General features: G+C 41.6%; 1 protein-coding gene across 3 annotated transcripts in view; it reads right to left on the bottom strand.

Moving 5' to 3' along the window:
* The window catches only part of tfcp2 (transcription factor CP2), a 133,072-nt gene that overhangs the window by 94,426 nt on the left and 19,199 nt on the right, over positions 1-19,447 (bottom strand). For all 3 annotated transcript variants that reach the window (XM_072249631.1, XM_072249630.1, XM_072249632.1), the window contains 5 exons: positions 7,873-8,024; positions 7,550-7,626; positions 5,864-5,969; positions 1,869-1,975; positions 627-779 (listed from right to left, as the gene is read on the bottom strand). In XM_072249631.1, the coding sequence (XP_072105732.1) occupies positions 627-779; positions 1,869-1,975; positions 5,864-5,969; positions 7,550-7,626; positions 7,873-8,024 (595 nt within the window). The remainder of the gene's footprint in view (positions 1-626; positions 780-1,868; positions 1,976-5,863; positions 5,970-7,549; positions 7,627-7,872; positions 8,025-19,447) is intronic.

Below are 19,447 nucleotides of genomic sequence, written 5' to 3'. Positions count from 1 at the left end.
TCAATTATAATTTTAACAGATTACTCAAAGAAATAAGGCCACCTAGTCTTTAATTGTTGGGTTTATCGCTATCCTTTTTTTCTGAGTTACATTGTAAGATTTGCAGTTCTCCATACAGAGTAGTATAGGAAATGAACTGCAGGCCACCCCGAGCTGTAACAGCGTCACACTAACTACTCCAGTACTGTGGCACCTTCTCATTAGTTGGTGGCTTTTGGAATACACCTAATGTGATAGTGTTTCAATTACTCCTTAACTCTTGTTGAATCCTTTAATCGCCCAGGTTTGCCACGTTTTCTGATATCGCAGGACAAAGATTCCCTCTAATAACTACATCTCTCCAGATTCCATTCGTGAATAATTATTTGAATGGAAGAGTTAAAACTGTCCATACAGTATATTGACAGTTGCTTAATTCTTAAAGTTGTACAAAGCTGGAAAGCCAGTTCATATTTAGTTCAGCTTTACAGCTATTAAAGATACTACCCCAAATATGCAGAAAGTATCAGTCAGGTGCAAAGAGCATCTTCTTCACTTCAAATTAGAATGTTCATGAAAATCAGTCATGTTAGCAACCAGGAGCAGAAGCATTAATCATTCAAATCAATGTAACCTATACTCCATACCTTGAACACTTTGATTTGACAGCTAGCTGAATGAAGATGCTCTGTATATTCACTATTCTCATTCTCTTTGAACGTATCTATTTGAATTCGAAAAGGCACTCCTTTTTCTCCTCCATGCTTTTTGGTTGTGAATTCAGTACTAATACAATGCACCTAGGAAACATCACAAAAGGATAATAATTGTCAACATTACATAATTCCCCATGGAAGTGTTAAATACATTTTAGATTTCATGACAATCAAATATTTGACGGACTCAACAAATGTAATCCAATATTACAAAGTTATGCAGCATTAACTGGGAGCAGCTGTTGTCCGACAACTCCATGCCTGACATATGGGATTTGTTTAAAGACCAGCTGATCAGAGTTTAGGATCAGCATGTTCTGGTAAAGAGCAAGAACAAGGATGGTAATGGCAAGGGGACTTTGGATGACCCAAAGGGTCCTAAGTTTAGTCAGGAAGAGAAAGCCAATGTAAGGTTTAGAAAACTAAAATCAGACTGGGCCCTTGTAGAATATAAAGACATCAGGAAAATATTCAAGCTGACAATTAGGAAGGCCACAAAGGACCATGAAATATCCTTGGCAAGCAGGATCAAAAAGAACCAAGGCATTTTGTACTTGTATTCAAAATAGGATAATTAAGGAGAGGAGTCCCAGTCAAGGATAACAGAGGGAATTTGTGTTTGGAGTCAAAGCAAGAGCCTGAGCTACTAAATGAGTACTTTGCATCAATATTTATCAAGAAAGATTTGGAGGATATAGAAGATAGGCACACTAATGTATTGGGACATTTTGAGATCGAGGAGGTGGTGCTGGGTCATCTGAAAAGACCACAAGACATAGGAGCAAAATTAGGCTATCTGGGTCTGCTCCACCATTTCATCACAGCTGATCCATTTCCCTCTTAACCCCATTCTCCTGCCTCTTCCCTGTAACCTTTCATGCCCTGATTAATCAAGAACCTATCACCGCTGCCTTAAATACCCAAATGACTTGACGTCTACAGCCACATGTAGGAATGAACTCTATAGATTCACCACCCACTGGCTAAAGAAATTCTTCCTCAACTACATTGTAATGGCAAAACAGCAGGACAGAAACAAAGCCATTGCGGAATAAACAAATCAAACTAGAAAATCTGTTTCTTTTCCTCTCCTGTTTGACTTAAAACTGTTAATGCACAACAAGCTCCAGCAATATACATTTTAAACCTCAATTTAACAAGTAGAATTCATACCTGGATAAATACAGAGGTTCTCTTCAAAGGGTCCCAAAGAAACTCCACTGTATTTAGCTGTGTTGGATTTGCTCTGGGGTCAACGATGCCTACTGACAATGGAATATCTGAAGCAAACAAAACAGGCATTGTTTCATAGCATCATTGCTAGTTGTAACAGCAATATTGTTTCACATATGTGAGTGGATAATGTAACTAAATGCAAGTAGAAAACACACCATTTATCAACACATCAGCAGGCACTTGGAACATTGTTCAAAAAATTAATAACTAATGTGGAGTTTACAAATCTTACTTCAAAATAAATTTTGCTTCTTGCATTCTTCACTACCATTTCAAGATTTCTGATTTGATACGTTACTGAAATAATTTACTTCAACTAATTAGCAATTACGAAGCAGAAAATGCTGGAAATACTCTTCAAGTGCACTGGCAGAGAAACTGTTCATGCTTCAGGTTGATGACCTTGCATATAATCATATAACAATTACAGCACGGAAACAGGCCATCTCGGCCCTTCTAGTCCGTGCCGAACTCTTACTCTCACCTAGTCTCACCGACCTGCACTCAGCCCATAACCCTCCATTCCATTCCTGTCCATATAGCTGTCCAATTTAACTTTAAATGACAACATCGAACCTACCTCAACCACTTCTGCTGGAAGCTCGTTCCACACAGCTACCACTCTCTGAGTAAAGAAGTTCCTCCTCATGTTACCCCTAAACTTTTGCCCTTTAACTCTCAACTCATGTCCTCTTGTTTGATTCTCCCCTACTCTCAATGGAAAAAGCCTATCCATGTCAACTCTATCAATCCCCCTCATAATTTTAATCACCTCTATCAAGTCCCCCCTCAACCTTCTACATTCCAAAGAATAAAGACCCAACTTGTTCAACTTTTCTCTGTAACTTAGGTGATGAAACCCTGGTAACATTCTAGTAAATCTTCTCTGTACTCTATTTTGTTAACATCTTTCCTATAATTCGGTGACCAAAACAGTACACAATACTCCAGATTTGGCCTCACCAATGCCTTGTACAATTTCAACATTACATCCCAACTCCTATACTCAATGCTCTGATTTATAAAGGCCAGCACACCAAAAGCTTTCTTCACCACCCTGTCCACATGAGATTCCACCTTCAGGGAACTATGCACCATTATTCCTAGATCCCTCTGTTCTACTGCATTCTTCAATGCCCTACCATTTACCATGTATGTCCTATTTTGATTAGTCCTACCAAAATGTAGCCCCTCACATTTATCAGCATTAAACTCCATCTACCATCTTTCAGCCCACTCTTCTAACTGGTCTAAATCTCTCTGCAAGCTTTGAAAACCTACTTCATTATCCACAACTCCACCTATCTTAGTATCACCTGCATACTTACTAATCCAATTTACCAACCCATCATCCAGATCATTAATGTATATGACAAACAACATTGGACCCAGTACAGATCACTGAGGCACACTGGTACACACCGTCCTCCAATCTGACAAACAGTTATCCACCACTACTCTCTGGCATCGTAAAATGGAATCCATTTTACTACTTCAATATTAATACCTAACGATTGAACCTTCCTAACCAACCTTCCGTGCGTGAAAGGGGGAGGAACGGGTATGAACTCCCCATGGACAGTCCCAAACCTGGCTGTCAAAGGAGGAGGGTTGGGTATGAACTCCCCATGGACAGTCCCAAACCTGGCTGTGAAAGGAGGAGAGTTGGGTATGAACTCCCCACGGACAGTCCCAAACCAGGCTGTGAAAGGGGGAGGGTTGGGTATGAACTCCCCATGGACAGTCCCAAACCCAGCTGTGAAAGGAGGAGGGTTGGATATGAACTCCCCAAGCCTGACTGTGAAAAGAGCAGGGCTGGGAATGGGGCTAGCAACCTCATCCTGTTAATACCCAGAGCTACAGAAACACCAACAGGAGCTCCAAAATCTTCATCCCTGGGAGAGGAGCGATGCACCAAGATGACTACACCTGGGAAAGCCTGAAGACTAGCCCTGTATAGACAACTTTGGCAAGCTACTGTCTATGGTCTCTGCCCCAGTAGGGGTGATGGACTTAAGGAGAAGGTGATGATGTACTACTTATGAACTGGTTTGTTATGTATAGGGAGACACAGTGAAAAGCTTGCCTTACACACTCTTCATACAGACCAGATCATTACACTGTGCATTGAGGTAGAACAAGGGAAAACAATACAGAATGCAGAATAAAGTGTTACAATTACAGAGAGAGTGCAGTGCAGGCAGACAAATAGGTGCTAAAAGCAGCACCTTCTCCGAATAATCTGCAAATCAATGTGCAATTTGGGATTCAGCAGAACTATTCTGCTTTATTCACCACAGCCTTAGCCCAAAACAAACATGGACCAAGCAGCTAACTAACAGATACTGAGAAAGTGAGTAACCAATTATCTTGACAAAGCATGTCATTAAGCAGCCCTGGTAAAACAGAAGCCTATGGGAATTGAGCATGGGCTCCCGAGGAGACAAGGTTCTCAATGGAATTCCAGAATTTAAATGGCTTACTCTAATTCCTATCCCAACTTCCTAAATTTATGCAACACAAAAAAATACCAGAGGAACTCAGCAGGCCAGACAGCATCTATGGAAAAAAAGTACAGTCAATGTTTCAGGCTGAGAGCTTTCATCAAGACTGCAGAAAGATGAGGAGTCAAAGTAAGAAGGTAGGGGAGAGGGGAGGAAGGAACACAAGGCAATAGGTGAAATGTGGGAGGGGGAAAGGGTGAAGTAAAGAGCTGTAAAGTTGACTGGTGAAAGAGACACAGGGCTGGAGAAGGGGAAATCTGATGGGGGGAAACAGAAGGCCATGGAAGAAAGAAAAAGGGGGAGGAGCACTGGAGGGAGGTGACAGGCAGGTAAGGAGATAAGGTGAGAGAGATGGAAATGGGAATGAATAGGGAATGGTGAAGGGGAGCAGCATTACCAGAAGTTCAAGAAATCAATGTTCATGCCATCAGGTTGGAGGCTACCCAGATGAAATACAAGTGTTGGCCCCTCCAACCTGAGTGTGGCCTCATTGTGACAGTTGAGGAGGCTACGGACTGACATGTTGGAACAGGAGTGGAAAGTGAAATTAAAATGGGTCGCCACTGGGAGATCCTGCTTTTTCTGGCTGACAGAACATAGGTGCTCAGCGAAGCAGTCTCCCAATCTACGTCAGCTCTCACCGATTGACAAGAGGCCACTCTGAGAGCACCGGATACAATAGATGACCCCAGGTTCACAGGTGAAGCGTTGCCCACCTGGAAGGACTGTTTAGGGCCCTGAGTGGTAGTGAGGGAGGAGGTGTAGTGGCAGGTGTAGTACTTGTTCCACTTGCAAGGATAAGTGCCAGGAGGGAGATCAGTGGGGAGGGATGAGTTGACATGTAAGGAGCGATCCCTGCGGAAAGCAGGACGTGGGGGTGGGGGAGGAAAGATGTGCTTGGTGGTGGGATCCCATTCGAGATGGCAGAAGTGACGGAGAATTGTGTGCTGGATGTGGAAGCTGGTGGGGTGGTGAGGACAAAAGGATCCCCATCCCTAGCGGGGTGGCAGGTGGATGTGATGAGGGCAGACGTGCACAGAATGGAAGCGATGCAGTTAAGGGCAGCATTGATAGTGGAGGAAGGGAAGCCCCTTTCTCTGAAGGAGTTTTGGAAAGAAAACCCTAATCCTGAGAGTAGATGTGGCAGAGAAGAAGGAATTGAAAGAAGGGGATGGTATTTTTACAAGTAACAGGGTGGGAAGAGCTAAAGTCCAGGTAGCAGTTAGAGTCATTGGGTTTATAATAGACATCAATGTCCCCAAAGATAGACACAGATTGAGAAAGGGGAGGGAGGTGTTGGAAATGGACCAGGTAAATTTGAGGGCGGTGTGGAAGTTGGAGACAAAATTGATGAAATCTACGAGCTCCACATTGGTTTGAAGCACATTAGAAAGCCCTGTATATACATGCTGCATTCAAATAACATACCCAAATCCAGGATCCTATCTCCTGGTCGGTTCCACCTCCATCCTTCCAATTGCTGGTGTTCCGTATACTGTAAACGGCGGTCATGAAATACCACTCGGACAATACTCTAGAAAGGTAAAACAAAGCAATTGTTTATCTATTATCTTGTCTGCAATTCACCCCCCCCCCCCCAACCACCATCTGCACTGATACAATTGCTGTCAACAAATAAATGAGGGGTTTCGGTCACAACATCTCAAATAATAAACAAAGATTCTTCTATTTGTTTGAAGTGATAAGATCACTGGCAGACAAATGTTTTACAAAAAAAAAACAAAATGTATTTTCCACAATCCAGTGAGAAAAAAATAACACGTTAAATAATCTCACTTTTAAACTCATCCACAATTTTACTGTTTTAACAACTCCTTTTAAATCTCCATTTGTTTGAGATCAAAATATCTTAAACCAGGGCACTATTTCATTAGAAGTTTGAGGAGATTTGCTATGTCACCAAGGACACTCACAAATTTCCACAGATGCATCACGGAGAGCATCCTAACTGGCTGCATCACCATCTAGTAGTGTGTGGGGGGGGGGGCATGGCTACTGCACAGGATCAAAATAAGCTGCAGAGAGTTGTAAACTTAGTCATGGGTATTTGCCTCCCCAGTATCCAGGACATCTTCAAGGAGCAGTGCCTCAAAAAGCTGGCATCCATCATTAAGGACCCCCCCCCCCCCCCACACCATGCAGAACATGCCCTGTTCTCATTGCTACCATCTGGAAGGAGGTACAGGAGCCTGAAGGCACAATGATTCAGGAACAGCTTCTTACCCTCTGCCATTTGATTTCTGAATGAACTTCCCCACCCATGAACACTACCTCACTACGTTTTTTTTATTGCTATTTTGCACTATTACTAACTTATATATAAATATATATTTTTCCTGTTATGTATTGCAATGAAGTGCTACTGCAAAGACAACAAATTTCACAACATATGGTGGTGATATTAAATCTGATTCCGAAAAGAAACTCTCCTGCTCTTAAAATCACAAGGAAATGGCAGCTGGAATGCTTACACAGTACCCCTTTAATAAATCAAGAATAACAGATGTAGCTCATTTCAGTCAAACACTTTCAGCTAGGATTAATGAGATCTGCAAAGATCTCCAGGAATACTACACTATCATCCAATGATGTGCTTAGACACTTACATGCTGTGCTCTTCAATCTTACAAATGCATGAAATTAGTTAAAAGTGAAACAATCGAAACATGGGCCAGATAAATATAAACTCTGGAATGCAGTACTATTTTATTTTAGGTAATAACCTCTCCCTTGCACCCTCAAAGTTACACAATATATCCTAAATCAACCTTAAAGCATGCAAAGCCATATCAAACTGTTACAAGGTTTGCCTACCACAAACAGAAGGGCTTTGGGTGGGAACTTCAAGGAAGTCGATTGCCTTTCGCAAAGAGCAACGCCAGTGCAGTGTATCCACCTTCTCTATATACAAGACCTTGCTAAGCTCCACTATTCTGTTTACTATTATAGCAAAGAGGCAAATGTGTTCAGGAAACGTGTTCAGGAAACAAGTTCTGAACTACATCTTGATCATTGCTTTTTGTATTAAAAGAGGCTTTTCATGTGGACCTTGTAATAAATGCAGCACCACGACCAACATTCTATTTTGCTCACCTTCACATATTTGCCATTGATTTCAGGCAACTCCCCAATTTTCCGGTTGTCAAGCATTCGAATTTCATAAGATTGCCCTGGAAACAGAACAAATCAGAATAATGTACCAAATTATTTTAATTTATATATGGAAGTACACTTTGAAAGAGCAAAAAATAAAATCAAAATCAAATCAAGAATCTGGAAATGAGCTGTATTTGAAGCATCTCAGTTCACTCGTCATCTCTGCTCTAAGAGACAACCCCCTATTCCCCCCCCCCACAAAAAATATTTAGTAGCAATGGTTTAATTTGAAAATTGAATTTTGCAGTCCACAGCCTTACCTTGGTTGAGGTATGTAAGTGTTTCATCATGGAGCTTTACAGCTGGTGAAGTAGCTGCACAAAGGACATATTGAAATGGGAGTAGCTTATCCTCATCCTCTGGAGGCAAGGTGGACTCTTCCTGTTTGAAGATTGGCAATGCAAGGACATCACTAAATTTAGAACAAAATTAGGATATTAAAATATAACCCTGTATTTTGCATAGCAGTAGAACTCAAATACAATCGGGTACTTGCAATTTAAATGAGAACCTTGACTGTGTGAACCATTTAATAGACGAGATATTTTCACAACCATTTGAGCTAAATTTAATTGATATTCATCTCATATTTAAATTTCCAAACCAATATTCCTACTTTAAATGCAGGCTGTTATCTGGACACATTTTCTTTCCTCAAACTTCTGATCAGAAGTGTTTCTGGATTATACAATGCAATATATTCTACAAACTATTTACTAGCAGGCTAGATGCAATTTTCAAAATTTTTTGGTTTTGAAAGTATATCTAAGTACAGTTTGATTAAACATAGCTGAAAATAGATTAAAAACCAATCAGGATCTAATCCACCTGAAAATGAGACAATTACAAAAGTACAATTATTTGTTTCACCTGTGCAACTTCTTAATGAATTTTTTAAAAATGCAAGAGCTTTTGAAAAATGCCCATTAATTCTCAACAGTACTAACAGATGCCACCAGTAAAGTCTAGTGGATGTAATAGCCTTCAGTTTGAAATATTAAAGAGGTTAATTTATTATCTCATATATCTAGGTACATTAAAAATGTTGTCTTGCACACAGATCAATTCATTACAATACAGCCTCAACAGAATATCGACTAAAATGTAACAATTACAGTGCAGGAAAATAACAAAGTGCAAGATCATGACAAAGTAGATCGTGAAGTCAATGTTCCATCTTATTGTACTAAGGAACCATTCAATAGTCTAATAACAGTGGGGCAGAAGCTGTTATTGAGCCTGGTGATATGCTGTTTCAGTCAATGGAGGGGAGATTAATTTCCATGATATGATGAACTTTTTCTACAAGTCCCTGCAGTTTCTTGTGGTCATGAGCAGAACAGTTGTCATACCAAGTTATGAGTAACCAAAAAGGATGCTTTCTATGGTGCATCTGTAAAACTGGTGAGGACCAAAGGGGCCATACCAAATTTATTGAACCTCTAAGGAAGTAGAGACTCTGGTGTACTTTTTTGGCCATGGTATCAAAACAATTGGACCAGGACAGGTTAATAAAGATGTTCACTCCGAAGAACTTGAAATTCTCCATCTCGGCTCTGTTGATGTGAACAGGAGTGTGTGGACAGGGCTTCTGGTACACATCCAGACCAACAGAGGGTCTCTTGCTTCTTTTGCAGGGCTTCTGCTCATGACAAATGGCTTTCATGCTCCCAATACCACTCCAAATTATTCTTCTCCAGTTTGAGTAGCTGTAGGCCAGAGATTCACAGGAGTCAGTGCATATTTGCATTTCTTCAACATTCTTCCTTTAATATCTTCCCATGACAGGGTTCAGAATAGTATGTTACAAGAATCTACAAACGTGTAGTATCAGACATGCAAATAATTTGGTCTGGCTAACATGTAGGTAACTAGGGCCTCAATACCAGATTCATTGGCTTGGGACAGGACACCGACTTGCTTCTTGCCTTCCCAGAAAATATTCATTTTCTCATGGGCATTCATAGTAAATACAAGAAACACAATAGAATCAAAGAAAGACCACAGCCAATAGGACGGACAAACAACCAATCTGTAAAAGACAGTAAGCTGCAAAAACAAAAAGGAAAAAAATAAATAAAATAAATAAGTAATTAATAAAGAATATGAGAAGAAGAGTCCTTGAAAGTAAGTCCACAGGTTGTAGGAACAGTTCTGTGAAGGGGTAAGTAAGGTTATCGCCTCTGGGTCAGGTGCCTAATTGTTGATGGGGTAATAATTGTTCCTGAATTTGGTGGTGTGGATCCTGAGGCTTCTGTACCTCACTACTGCCATCAGGAAGGAGAAGACAACATGACCTGGAGGGAAGGGGTCCTTGATGATGGATGCTGCCTTCCTGAGGCAGCTCTCCATGTAAATCTGCTCAATGGTGGGGAAGGTTTCACCCGTGATGGACTGGGCCCTATCCACTACTTTTTGTAGGCAATTCTGTTTAAAGGCATTAGTATTTCTGTGCCAGGCCATGATGCAACCAGTCAATATCCTCCCCACCACACATCTATAGGAAGGTGGAGGCAAAGGCGATGGTCTGAAGCAGAAAATGCTGAGAACACTCATGTCAGGCAGCATCCATGGAAAGAGATTGAAAATAGTGTTCTGATGAAGAGTCTTGGACCCAAAACATTGACCGTTTCTCTCTCCACAAATGTTGCCTAACCTAGTGAACGTTTCCAGTATTTTCCGCTTTTGTGATACGGAGTTCATGATTAAGACCACTAACCAATTACTTGTGCAGCTTCCCTCCCTCCCTTGCCCACAGCATGGATATATTTCTTTCCACAGATGCTACCTGATGGGTTGAACATCTCTAGGATTTTCGCAAGTGGAGCCACCACTTGGAATCATGCCTACAAAGCCTAACCTTATTACTTTCTCTCATTTCTCCTCGGGGATCAATTGGAGTTCATCCAATAAATGTAACAATGGTGTTTTATTCTGGACTTTTGAACAGAAACTTACCCAGACATTAGGCTCATTGATGCGACTGCTAACGATGACAAAATTTCTCTGATAATGGTAGAAATATAGTAGAGTCATACGATTGTTATGTCACAGGAGGCTGTTATTTGGTCATTTGCATGGAAATCTATCTAGTTACATTCTTCCAGTCCTTCCCCAAAGCTTTAAATTACTCTCTCAAGGGTCTACCCAATTCTTGCTTGAAGGCAATCATTGACTCAGCTCCCCCTTGCCCACAGCCTATGTTCAGCAAACTGCAGAACACCACAGCCTCTGCATAAAAATGCTACCTCCTCCTGTTACTTTACACCTATGTGCCTGGTCTTGAACCATGGGAACAGCTTTTCTCATTTGTCCCTGCAACCATTCTGAAAAATCTCTTATGTACTGTCTCTTATTGCAGATACATTAACGACTATTAAAAGATACTTGGACAGGTACATGGAAAGATTTAGTGCGATACGGTGAAACATGGGCAATATTGATCGGCATGAACCAGATGGGCCGAAGAGTTTGTTTCAATGTTGTCTGTACAACTCTTTCCCTAGGAACTTCAATCCATTCTAAAATTAAGTGACAAGAATTTCATGATATTCAATTTGACACCCAACCAGTATTTTACAGATATTCAATAAAACCACTCTGCAATTCCATTTATATCAAACTAATTGGAACAAAGTGGGAAAGCCCACCACATAACACTATTAACATGGTAAAATAAAATCTAAACAATGGAAAGGTGGGCTACATATCATTTAAAAAGAATAAAAGTCAACATCTTGAATTTGAGAGGGGTGGAGCTTTTGTAGTATTGGTATTGTACTATAGGCCCCCAAATAGAATCAGAATCAGGATTAATATCACTGACATATTTTGTGAAATTTACTGTTTTGTGGCAGAAACACAGTGCAATAAAAAACTAAATTACAATAAAAATTATATACACATTTAAATTAAGTAGTGCAAAAAAAGAAAGAAAAATAAAAAAAGGGAGGTAATGCTCATGGGTCCATTGTCTGTGTAGAAATCTGATAGCAGAGTGAAGAAACTGTTCGTAAAATGTTGAGTGTGGGGCTTCAGGCTCCTGTACCTCCTTGATGGTAGCAATGAGAAGAGGGTATGTCTTGTGTGACGGAGGTCCTTCATAATGGATGCTGCCTTTTGAAAGTATCCTGTATGCTTGCGAGACTAGCACCCACGATGGGGTTGGCCAAGTTTGCAACTTTCTGCAGATTTTTCCGGTCTTGTGCACTGGCCCCTCCATACCAGATGGTGATGCAACCAGTTAGAATGCCCTCCACAGTACGCCTTTAGAAATTTGCAAGAATCTTTGGTGACATACCAAAGCCCCTCAAACTCCTAATGAAATATAGCTGCTGGCGTACCTTTTTTTAATTGTATCAATGCGTAGGGCCCAGACTAGAACTTCAGAGATGTGACATCCAGGAACTTGAAACTGCTCACTCTTTCCACTACTAATGCCTCAATGAGGACTGGTGCATGTTCCCTCAATTTCCCCTTCCTGAAGTCCACAATCAATTCCTTGGTCTTTCTGACATTGAGTGCACGGCTGTTGTGACACCACTCAACTAGCTGCTCTATCTCACTCCTGTATGCGTCTTTGTCACCATCTGAAATTCTGCCAACAATAGTTGTGTCATAGGCAAATTTATAGATGGCGTTTAAGCTGTGCCTAGCCACATAATTGTGGAAGTACAGACAGTAGAGCAGTGGACTAAGCACACGTCTTTAAGGTGTGGCATTGTTGACTGTCAACAGCAATTGGAGGCACAAACATGCAGAAAGTTGCAAATTATTTAAATTGACTAAGATCATAAAAAGTTGCAATAAAAAGGGATCCAATGAAATAAGTTAGCGTGTGGATACAGAAAGCAGTTAGGAAGGCAGATAGAATATTGACTTTTATTTTAAGGAGTATGGAGTATAGAAATAGAGATGCAATGTCATAGGGAGCTGGTTAGACCATTACTGGTGTACTGAGTACATTTTTGGTCTCTATATTTAAAGGAATGAAGGTCATGCAGAGAAGGCTCATTGGGTTGATTCATGAAGATTGAGATGGATGGGCCTATACTCATGGAGAATGAGAGGCAATTTAATTGAACTACACAAGATCCTGAAGGGATTGACAGGGCAAATGCAAAAATAATGTTCTCCCAGCCAGGCTATCACATTAGAATAAAGGGGCTGAACATTTTAGATTAAAAAAGAGGAAACCCTTCTCACAGGGGGTCATGAATTTCTAGAATTCTCTACTCCAGATATCTGTGGAGAGAATCAGACTACAAGACAGTCAGGGAATATGAGGAGAGTGCAAAGTGGCATAGAAGGCCAAGACAGGATCAGCCATGATCTTGTGAATGAGTAGGATAGACTGCTAGAGGCCTGGTCCTGTTCCTTATGTCACCTCAAGGTCAAATAGACAGATTCAACAGACAAACAAGCAGTGACACAAGTACAACAAATTAGCTTCTACATACGAGTCTGAGGATTCCAGCATTTTGCAATATTTTCTATCCAGACAACATTGTCCTGACTCAAATATTAATAAGTATGATGAGAAAATTTATAACAGCATTATAAAGCTGAGGCCACCTAGGCTTATTTTTAAAACACAAAATAGAAAACAAGAGAAAGTGCTCCAGGCAATTGCATTGACTGAAGACAAACATTGCATTCCAGCCCTCATTTAGCATTTAAATCTGACCAATTTCTGCCATTTGTTAGCTAGTCACTACATTTTGTGTACTGTGGCTCCTCATTAATGCAGAGGACTACAACCTGCATCCCAGAAACACAGTTAATTAGTTTACATTACAAAAACTAGACACATGGCATTGGGGAAAAGAATTAACTCACACTAAATATTCATACACAGTCCTAGCACACTCATCACTTAACATGCCTTTGCAGGGGAACAAGCTCCATAAAATGTGTGCTTTAAATGGACTGACCACACTTAGTTAACTGACTTGCCAAATTGCTTCTACATCAAGCTGCAGCTAATAAGAAGCCCTCATCTAATTTTAAACAGGCTTAATAATTTAGCAATTCAAAGGACTGTACGACAAATATTTTTCCAAATGGCTGTTTTTATGTGGGGTTTCAAAGAAACCTGATTAAATCTGACTATATTCCTTAGAAAATAGTTGTGCACTTCTAGTGAACGTTATAATTTTAATTAGTTTTCCTTTATCTGCAAGGTTATATTTTATAGTCTTGGCATTACATTGCAGGCAGAAGTACTCCAAAGTGAACAACTGACCCGTTTCTACAGCAACAATAGAATAATGTTTCATGTTCATTTTAAGTTTAAACAGTAATTTGGTTAATTTTCTTGTCCAATCCCATATTAACTAATTTCCAAGAACAGAAATATAGAAATGGGGCCTATTCTTTAGTGCTATTCTGCTTTTCCAGTTTAAACTCCAGAATCTGTCATTTAGCATAGAGCAAAAATATTTACTCCTTTAATCACATAAAAGTTGCTGGTGAACGCAGCAGGCCAGGCAGCATCTGTAGGAAGAGGTGCAGTCGACGTTTCAGGCCGAGACCCTTCGTCAGGACTAACTGAAGGAAGAGTGAGTAAGGGATTTGAAAGTTGGAGGGGGAGGGGGAGATCCAAAATGATAGGAGAAGACAGGAGGGGGAGGGATGGAGCCAAGAGCTGGACAGGTGATAGGCAAAAGGGGATACGAGAGGATCCGGAAAGAAAGACGGGGGGGGGGGGACCCAGAGGATGGGCAAGAGGTATATTCAGAGGGACAGAGGGAGAAAAAGGAGAGTGAGAGAAAGAATGTGTGCATAAAAATGAGTAGCAGATGAGGTACGAGGGGGAGGTGGGGCATTAGCAGAAGTTAGAGAAGTCGATGTTCATGCCATCAGGTTGGAGGCTACCCAGACAGAATATAAGGTGTTGTTCCTCCAACCTGAGTGTGGCTTCATCTTTACAGTAGAGGAGGCCGTGGATGGACATGTCAGAATGGGAATGGGATGTGGAATTAAAATGTGTGGCCACTGGGAGATCCTGCTTTCTCTGGCAGACAGAGCATAGATGTTCAGCAAAGCGGTCTCCCAGTCTGCGTCGGGCCTCGCCAATATATAAAAGGCCACATCGGGAGCACCGGACGCAGTATATCACCCCAGTCGACTCACAGGTGAAGTGTTGCCTCACCTGGAAGGACTGTTTGGGGCCCTGAATGGTGGTAAGGGAGGATACCATAGCCTCTGTCTTTTCCCACCTGGAAAACGACGCCTTGTATGCCAGGATGCTGTTTATCGACTGCAGCTCAGCGTTTGCATCGTTGGATAGTTGTGGCGTGGTGTGTATGGACCAAATCTGGGGCCCAGGAACAAAATGCTTGGCCACTGCTGGAGCAGGCTTGGAGTAGATTTGAAGCTGTAAATCCAAGGGGAGGCAGAATCGAGGTAGCTGAGCCCAGATCTGGGCCCAAGAGCGAGGAACAAGCAGGTTTGACTGATTTAAGCGCTGGACCAGATTGAAAAGGTCAGAGTATCAGGACTGGAGGCGAAGGACGAGTGGTTTCAGCTCGCAGTTTGAGGTTTATTTGTCTATCTGCTGAACTGAGGTTGTGGCCTGGAACTAACAGGCTCCATGATAGACTGTGACTGGCTTTGTGGCTGTCGATTATGGTTGATTTATTACCCCTCAACCCCATTCTCCTTCCTTCTCCTTTGAGGTCTCCTTGAGCTCCTTTGAGGACCTCCTTGAGGTTCTATCAACCTCCCCTTTAAATATCCTCAATGACTTAGCCTCCCAGTCATCTGTGATAGTGATTTCCATAAATTCACCACTCTAAAGAAACTCCTCCTTATCACTGCTCTAATAGGACATCCTTGTATTGAGGCTCTGCTCTCTGGTCCTAAACTCTCACTATTGGAAAAATCCAGTCTAACTAGGCCTTTAAATATTTGATAGGTTTCAAAGAGATTTCTCTTATTCTTCTAAACTCCAGTAAATACAGGCCCAGACCCAAACACTCCTTGTACATTAACCCCAGGTTTAATCCCAGGATCATTCTCATATACCTCTTCTAGATCCTCTCCAATGCTATCACATCCTTTCTGAGATATGGGGCCCAAAACTACTTACAATACTTCAAGCGTGGTCTGACCAATGCCTTAAGTCTAAGCAGTACATTCTTGCTTTTATATTCTAGTCCTCTCAAAATGAGTGCCAGCATTGCATTTGCCTCCCTTACCATTGACTCAACTTGCAAGTTAACCTTAAGTGAATCCTGCACAAGGACTCCCAAGTCCATTTGCACCTTCAATTTCTGAATACACTCCCCATTTAAAAAATAGTCCACTCCTTTATTCCTTCTAACAAAGTGCATGACCTTATACTTCCCTTCACTATATTCCATCTGCCACTTTGTCCATTCTAAGACTCCAAGTCCTTCTACAAACTACTTGCTTCCGCAACACTACTTCCCCCCCACTCTATCTTTGTATTGTCCAACTAGTTGGCCACAAAGCCATCAATGCAGTCATCCATATTATTGACATAGAATAAAATGAAGTGATCCCAACACCACCCCTGCAGAACACCACCAGTCAACAGTAGCCAACCAGAAAAAGCACCGTTTATTCCCACTCTTTCCCTTCTGCCTGTCAGCCAATCTTCTGTCCATGCGGGTATCTTTTCTGTAATACCACCAAATCCTCAGATTTAATATTACTGGCATATGCTGTAAAATTTGTAGTTTTATGGCAGCAGTATAATACAATGCATAAAAGACAATAAACTGCAATATGACAGACAGACACACACACACACTTCCAGTTAACTAAGCAGCTGCCCTAAGTAACCAACAGCTCATTTGGGATAACTCAAAGAACAGAAACTAGTCGAGCAAATAGCTGGGACTTCCTTTGTTCATTTGGGACATTATGCCGCTTAAATGGGATAGGAGGCTGTTGTCAAATGGTTGTTAAGGAGCATCAGTTACATGATGTTCTACACTGAGTATAGAATGAAATTTTTAAAATAGCATCAGTTGTATGTGTTTGTGTTCAAAAAAATTGATTTTTTTTTGCCAATAGTTGATGAGAAATAAGTAGTAAGACAATTCGGAACTGTGTTGCTCAGTACAGTTTCAAGCATTTCGAAGGTATCGACAATCATCTTAAATGTTACTGCGAAAATGAAGATTTGGAGGATGCAATTGTCAAAAACATTGTTAAAGACAGTCCGTTATCTGCACCAGGTGTCTGTGCTGATTTTGTTCATTTACAGTTAAAAGTATATACTGAATGAATTCCTCCATCAATATCTTTCCTGTAATACCACCGAAGGAAGTAATATAGTTTTATCTAATCTGTTTAGTATTTTATTCAAATACATAATTTTTTTCTCCACACACACTCCATCTGCCATTTCTCTGCCCATATCTACAACTGATCTATATCATGCTGTATTCTTTGCTAGTCTTCTATCCTATCCACAACTCCACCTATCTTGGTATCATTCGCAAACCTACTGACTCATCCATCTACGTTGTCATCCAGGTCATTATATACATCATAAACAGCAGAGGTCCCAGCACAGATCCCTACAAAACACATGAATCAGAATGATATATCCCACATTACAGTTACAATTATTTTACAATATAAACAGAAATATCTACCTTACATACAGTATGTACATCATTTACACAGCCCCATTATTAAAGAAATGGAACATTCCAAAGCACATGTCAGGAAAGCATCATAAAGCCAACCGATTATAAGAATATACTGGGCAGAAGACATTTAAGAGCACACAGTCTGCGCAACGACAGCAGAATGACAATGCAGAGTGTACGTCTGTGAATACACACGTGTTCAGTGCGTGGCCTTCCTTTCCTGCAGCGATGATGCTCGGCATCTGAGGCAGGTAGTTTGCAGAAAAATTTCCTTTCCCTGCTTTATGATGATCATAGAATTTGAAGGGTTGGAGCTCTAGGTACCACCATGTCACTTTGGCATTCTAGCCCTTTATTGGTATGGATACAGACAATGCTCTGGTCTGTGTAAAGGTCAAACTCCCTGCCAAGGAGATGGTACCAAAGGCTGTCAAGGGCCCACTTAATGGCCAGACACTCCTTTTCAATGGTGGAATACCAGGTTTCCCTTGGGAGGGGTTTTCAACTCAGGTAAAGGGCAGGTCGCTCTTCTCCAGGTTCTCCTTGTGCCAGCATTGACCCAATGCCTACTCCTGAAGCACCCACCTGGACAAGGAACAGTTTGTCAAAGTCTGGGCTCTGAAGAACAGGTGAAGAACATATGGGTTTTTAGGGCTTAAAAAGTATTTTCACATTCACTTGTCCGTGTACCTGAGTTACTTACAAGATTAGTCAGTGGTGCAGCCAGAGTGGTGAATTGGACCCGCGATACCACCCTACCAGACCCAGGAAGGACTTCACTTACTCCTTGGTGTGAGGTCGAGGATGGCTGCAGATCGCTTCCATTTTGTCCACCTATGCTCGAACCTCTCCATGTTCCAACTGGTAGCTAAGGTATTTGATTTCCCTTTCCACCCACTCACATTTTTGTAGGTTGAATGAGAGATTGACAGCATGAATATTCCCCAAGGACCCTGTGCAGATGGTCCAGGTGCGCTGACCACACCTGGCTGTAGACAACTATGTTATCTAGACACGCTGCACTGCAGTCTTTACAGCTTTGGGGTACCTGGTCCATTAGCCATTGGAAAGTTGCTGATGCACCAAGACCAAAGGGCCTCACGGTGAACTGAAACAGATGCAGAGGTGTGTGGAAGACAGTGAGGGATTTTAATTGGCCAGCCAGTAGCCTTTGCAAAGGACCAGTACAGCAATGTGGTTTGCACATCCAATCCTTTCAAGTAGGTCATCAATGTGGGGTATAGAATAAGCATTAAAAAAAAATTCAAATTACAAAAATCAATGCATACCCCTAGGATGCCATCCTTCCTGTGGACGATAATGGTAGGACTGCTCCACTCACTATTTGAAGGCTCAAATCTCATCTTCAGGGCTCCCACAATTCGCTCTGGCACTCTGTAACAATGTTGGTGTACTGAACCCTGGTCAAGTCTGATCCTGTTGGAATACTTCAGGATCTTTTTCAGCCCTGGTCTCTGCTGGAACAGCAGTGGGGGGGCAGGGGGGGAAAATCAGCAAACACCCTCTACAGCTCCACTGATTGACCTCTCCCACCTCGATGGCTGCCAATCTTCCCGGCACTCTTCCAGGCCTCCACACTCCCTTCTGAGACATTATCAATGGATATTTCATGTGTACAAACATCAACAGAAGCAGGAGAACCAGCATATTTCCCACAGCACCATTGCCAGCATGACTTTCTAGGCCTTTTGATTCCTCCCTTGCACAGACTAGCATTCAAGTGAGGCAGATTCTGTAACTTGGCCATTGCTTTGGCTTTAGCATGAGTCATGCCAACATATGAAACAACACCATGTACTCCTGGATTAACAGATGGAAGTGACTGGCTGTTTTCCTTCCTCAGTAACTCACTTAACACAGGCAAATCTCTCCCCAGAATTATGTCAACTGGCAGTTTCTCCAGCACCTCTATTTTCATCAAATACTTGTGGTCATCCAACTCAGTAGCCAGTTCTGCCAGTGGCTTAGACTTCCTTAAGCTTAATGGACACATTGGATAAGTTCCTGCCAAGAGGTCAAAGAGGTGCCTCCTTCAGGTCAGGATAGTTGTTGGACCTCTCTCCATCTATTACAGCGCAGGGCTTTGAGGGCTTTACTCACTCCTCCTCTGGCCATATCCGGGTCATCCTCCCAAACCTGAGGAGACAGTTTGCAATATTGTCACCTTGATAAGGGACCCTTCTGC

Source organism: Mobula birostris, chromosome X, assembly GCF_030028105.1.
Source record: "Mobula birostris isolate sMobBir1 chromosome X, sMobBir1.hap1, whole genome shotgun sequence".
Taxonomy (NCBI): domain Eukaryota; kingdom Metazoa; phylum Chordata; class Chondrichthyes; order Myliobatiformes; family Myliobatidae; genus Mobula; species Mobula birostris.
The sequence above is the reverse complement of the archived record's forward strand: the minus strand, read 5'-3'. Positions and strand labels throughout refer to the sequence as shown.